This window comes from Phaseolus vulgaris, chromosome 1 (assembly GCF_000499845.2).
Source record: "Phaseolus vulgaris cultivar G19833 chromosome 1, P. vulgaris v2.0, whole genome shotgun sequence".
NCBI lineage: Eukaryota > Viridiplantae > Streptophyta > Magnoliopsida > Fabales > Fabaceae > Phaseolus > Phaseolus vulgaris.
This window is the reverse complement of record NC_023759.2, coordinates 20,878,544-20,884,044: the sequence shown is the minus strand read 5'-3', so window position 1 is coordinate 20,884,044 and position 5,501 is coordinate 20,878,544. Positions and strand designations below refer to the sequence as shown.

Below are 5,501 nucleotides of genomic sequence, written 5' to 3'. Positions count from 1 at the left end.
GTCGGTATCGGTAATCTTCAATCCTTTGAAGTTTTCTTTCTAAAATTTCGATTTATTCTCTTGATGCTATCGGTATGTATCTTTTTCAATTTTTTCTTTTTTGAACCATAGAATTTTAACTTTTCTAAATTGTGACTTGGCTTTCAGGTTTAATGTCTATTACTAATCCGAAAGGTCGAGCTTACTTTTCGAAGTTGTTTGCCAAATCTGGTCATTCCACTCCTCAACATGAAAGAGAAGTCTAGCATGAAAGTTATGTTGAAGTTATTCAACCCATTTCTCGGGTTGAAGTTGTGGTTGAGATCGTTGATGCTGGTAACATTACTATTGAACGTGTTAAGAAAAGGAAAAAAGAGATGAGAGGTAGGCGGTCACATTCTTCTCCCAGGCGCCATCGTCATGTATCCGGAAGCTCCTCTCCACCCCTCCCCGAAACCATTTTCGATGCTTCATCTCGTTTTTCAGAATTTGTGCATGGAAATCTTGATGGTTCTTCTCGTGAAACGTTTAAAACAGCCAATGTTTCTTCTTTGACAAATTCGGAAATTGTGCTTGCGAACCGCTCTTTTCTGATTGCTAAGATAATTAGAGAAGAAACTATGAATGGTATTTCTTCTTTTGAATTCAAAAAAATGAAGAAAGAGTTGGTTGAGTCCAAGAAGAGTCTTGAATCCTCTCTTGAGGCCAATTTATCACTGAACACTCAAATCAAATAGTCGTCGATTGAACATGAAAGTGCAAAAGAGTCATTGAAGGATGAGATTGCTAGGTTATCTGCCAAAACGTTGGAATTTCAAAGTGAAAATCAAATATTGAAGGAAAACTTGTCTTATGTATCTGCTGTTAAGCAAGTTGATGTCGAGAAGATTCATCATTTAGATCTTGAGATTAATGAAGTGAAGAAAAACTTATCCAAAGTCGTTAGCTTTATTGTTGAACAACACGAATTGGGTTTCTCTAAAGCTCTTTAACAAGCCAAATACTTTTACAAGATTATCATAGATAAAGGGAACTTTGGGTCTTCTTTTGTTCTGATCTGGTAAGTGTAAAAAGGGTTGGGATACCCCTTTGTATCCCCTTAATTTTATTTCATTCTTTGCTGATAAAAAAAAAATAGATAAAGGGAACTTTGATGTTGGTAAAGATTTTCACAATGGTGAGCTTATCTTGGTTGAAGACATTCCTTATGATGAAATGTCGAAAGAAGAGGTTGCGGATGGCAATGACCATATTAATGTTGAATAATGATTTAGCTATAGCTTCTTATTTTTTGTAATGGCTCACGATTACTAATTTCTGAATTTTGATGTATTTTAACTTGTACTCTTATTGCCATTTTTGTAACGGGGTAACTTTTTAATATAATAGTTTTATCAGCATCGACCTTTCAATCTTTTGACCTTTCAGTATATAAGTGTTAAAAGTTGTGTCTAATGCTATCTTTATAATTTTCGAACTTATGAAAGTTCTCAACTTATGATAAAATAACTCAAACTCTAATCAACTTTAAAATGTGCTTGAAACTTTTGACCTTGTAGGTTTTCATAATAACTTGTTGAAAATCAATAAAATATTGGTTAAAAGCTTATCAACCTTTCGGTTTTTCTTTCGGCCAACCTTTCGGCCTATAACATGTTGAAAATCAATAAAATTTTGGTTGTCAACCTTTCGGTCTTTCTTTCGACCAACCTTTCGACGTATAACTTGTTGAAAATCAATAAAATATTGGTTGAAATCTTGTCAACCTTTCGGTCTTTCTTTCGACCAACCTTTCGGCTTATAACTTGTTGAAAATCAATAAAATATTGGTTGAAATCTTGTCAACCTTTCGGTATTTCTTTCGGTCAACCTTTCGGCCTATTACTTGTTGAAAATCAATAAAATATTGGTTGAAATCTTGTCAATCTTTCAGCCAACCTTTCAACCAACCTTTCAGCCTATAACTTGTTGGAAATCAATAAAATATTATTTGAAATCTTGTCAACCTTTCGATCTTTCTTTTGACCAACCTTTAGGCCTATAACTTGTTGAAATTGATAACATAAATTTTGAAGGCTTGTTTACCTTTTGACTAACCTTTTGACTTCTTAAATAAGAACTTCGTTGATTGAGATTTGATTTGAATGAAACACACTCTCGAGAGAGATTTTACCTAGAGTGAAAGCATCCTGGTTCGAGGGGTTTGAAGTACGAGATACACTCTCGGGAGGGATTTCACCTGGAGTGAAAACATCCTGGATTGAGAGGTTTGAAGTACGAGATACACTATCGGGAGGGATTTCACCTGGAGTGAAAGCATCATGGACCGAAAGGTTTGAAGTACCAGATACACTCTCGGGAGGGATTTCACCTAGAGTGAAAGCATCCTTGACTTAGAGGTTTGAAGTATGCGAAGCATTGAGAAACTTAATAGTTTGATTCTTCATATGAATAACTTTTTCATTAAGTGTTTCGATCTTGAATAAGACTTTCTTTATACATGAAAAATGATCCTTGACCGAAAGGTTTTATATACAATGATGAGTGTTTAACTGCCCTGGACTTTGTCTGCTCCTTATCCCTCTATCTCTTACAAAGCGTTTCAACTACCCAACCTGAATCAATTCTTCAATTCTATCTTTCAAAGCTACACATTCTTCTGTATGATGACCATGGTTCTTGTGGTATTGATAATGTTTACTCTGATCTGCTCTTTCTAGACTTCTTACCTTCCTTGGTGGTGGGATTATCTCTACTGCCATTGCTTCTTGTAAGATTCTTGCTCTATTAGTACTCAATGGTGTATATTGTTGAAACTTTCGGCTACAAAATTCTTCTTTTCCTTTTCTAAACGAATGTCCTCCTTCCTTCTCACACATCTTCTTATCATTTCCATCCGCCCTCGCTTGATTACGAAATTCTCTCAACTCTTCCATCTGCATAAACTTTGATGAACGTCGTCTTAACTCATGAAGATTGGTTGCCGGTTTCTTGCAAAGACTGACGACAAATGGTCTCGGTTTTAGTGTTGTAATCATATGATGCATTGTCACTTCCGGACTAAGATTGCGGATAGTTAGTGCTACCTTTCCAAAGCGCTCCATAACTTTTCTTAGGGATTCTCCCTTTTCATGCCATATATTCACTAAGGCAATTGATGTCAGATGATGTGGTCGGCTTGTAGCAAAATGAGCTCTAAACTTTTTCACTAAAGTGTTGAAACAATCAATGGATAACAATGGCAATCGAATAAACCAACTCAGAGTCGCTCCCTTCAAAGTTGTTGGAAATACTCGGCTCAAAATGGCATCATTCCACGTATACAAACTTATATGCGTTGTGTATATTGCAATGTGTTCATCAGGATTTGTGCCTCCATCATGCTTCTCCATGGTTAAATTCTTCCAATTTTCGAGCAGTAGGGTTTCTATAATGGCTTCGGAAAATGGATGCCTCCTAACAGATATTCCGACAAAGATACCATAAGTCTCTGGTATTCTCTTCCTTGTAGCTTCAAAGCTTTCCTCATTATATACCCTCTAGTGGATATGTGTTCTTGGTTGAACAGTTTCAAATGATGTGTTTAAAACCGTCTCTTCATTCAAATTCCTCTTCATGTACGCATTCTCCACCCTTAACACACTTAACTCTTCTTCATTGCTCTTCTTTAGTGTTTCGAACTCTCTTTGTAACTGGATGAGCATAGCCATTGACATGACATTCTGATTATCTCCCTGCTCCCCAGACTGCTCATCTTTGCTTACTTCCTCAGCTGTCCTGTTTCTCGGCCCCACAGTGGGTGCCAAAATGTTCTTGCAAGGGCATAAAAACAATCTTCTTTCTTCTGAGACTGTTGATTTCTCGATCTTCTTTCTCAATGCGAGCTCTCGGTCTGGGCTTTCGGCTTGGACCAGGATATGACTTGTAGACTCTCACTTCTCTGGGCAAGGTCAACTGGATCTCTCGGTTCTTGGTCTCGGTCTCCTCTCACGGATGGGTGTGTGTATCTAAAAGGTTCTCCGATGCCAAAGTCAGAATTGGTACTAGTTAATTATCAAATAAATTCACTCTACTTACCTTGTAGTTGGAATATCTATTTATAAGGCTCTCTTATTGGACTTAGAGGCTGCTTGGGTCTTTTCTTTTTGCACCTAATATTTTTTAAACACACGCCTGTATCTTAGGACCTATTTTATGGGCTTTACTACAATAACTAATTTAATTTAATTTTTCAATTAAGGTTGTTTTTTAAGGGATTGATATAGTAAGCTCGTAAGCAAGAAAGATTATGCAATAAAAGAAGTTATTTTCTGAATGAAATCATTACCTTTCCCTTACAAATGTGCCCTTTTGGGCTGGAATTTTTTTATTTACTAGCTTAACTATGATATGTATTCATTTCAAGTTTCAACGACATGACACCACCACTTACAACATCCTAAAAGCAACATGCAATTCACAAGTAGTTATTTTTTTATGGTACACATCAATCAAATCATAATGTTTAGATATGGTAGAAACTAATATATTATTCTCTCTTTTGGTTGCATGCGATGATTTGGTATATTTAGATTTTTTATGACGATTGTACAAGACTTTTTATGATGGTTGTACAAAAAATTTTATGACGGTTCTACCAGCGACATAAATACAGGGGACATAAAAAGTTTACATTTTTTGTGTTAGTTGAAGAACCGTCATAGTAAGTTGAACTTATTATGTTGGTTGTATTTCAACCATCATAACACTACAACCGTCATAGTAAGTCAAATTTTTTATGGTATTTATTACAATAACTGTCATAATAAGTTAATATTATTTTTTATTTTATTTTTTTGATTTATTAGGTTTCCTTCCTTCTTTAATAATATTATTCACTTGCAATTCTCAAAGAAACCAATTCATTGATAATTAAATAATATTATCCAATAAACATAAACCAATTCATTGATAATTAAATAATATTATCCAATAAACATAAACCAATTCATTGATAATTAAATGGTATTATTCAATAAACATAAACCAATTCATTGATAATTAAATGATATTATTCAATATACATTGTACAAAATCAATCTTAGTGTCTTAAATTATGAAATAGAAAATAGTATATTTGACTTCCTCTTTCTACAACTATCTATTATTTTAGGAGCATCAACTGATTTTGACACATCATTTTGCAGCCTACACTTTAGATTGGGCATTATTTGTTGCAAGTTTTGGAGTTGGGGGCCTCTCCACAGCCAAAAAAGATAGTCTAATGAACTTTGACCACCGCCATAGCTAATTCCATGACATTCAACTGAGTTTGATCTCCATCTTCAACTAAACAGAGAAAAACTACATAAAAAATAAGAAAAGACACAATAATAGAAGTGATGATTTATACCAACAAGAGAAAAAAATGCTTGAATACAATAATTGGTTCTACATTTTCTGAGTTTCATGTGATTAGAACCAAATCTTGTCAACAACAACCAAATAAATGCTTTATTCGTTAGAAAAACAAAATTCATGAA

At 34.5% G+C, this 5,501-nt stretch overlaps 1 protein-coding gene across 1 annotated transcript; it reads right to left on the bottom strand.

The window, feature by feature from the left end:
* Positions 1 to 2,585: 2,585 nt before the first annotated feature.
* Positions 2,586 to 3,371, bottom strand: LOC137815663 (uncharacterized). The gene has a single exon (XM_068618774.1). The coding sequence runs from the start codon at positions 3,369 to 3,371 to the stop codon at positions 2,586 to 2,588; it is 786 nt and encodes a 261-aa protein (XP_068474875.1).
* Between the last annotated feature and the right edge of the window lie 2,130 nt (positions 3,372 to 5,501).

Bases quoted from the DNA above. Each gene is read 5' to 3' on its own strand.
- LOC137815663 (XM_068618774.1), bottom strand. From the start codon at position 3,371: ATGGAGAAGCATGATGGAGGCACAAATCCTGATGAACACATTGCAATA.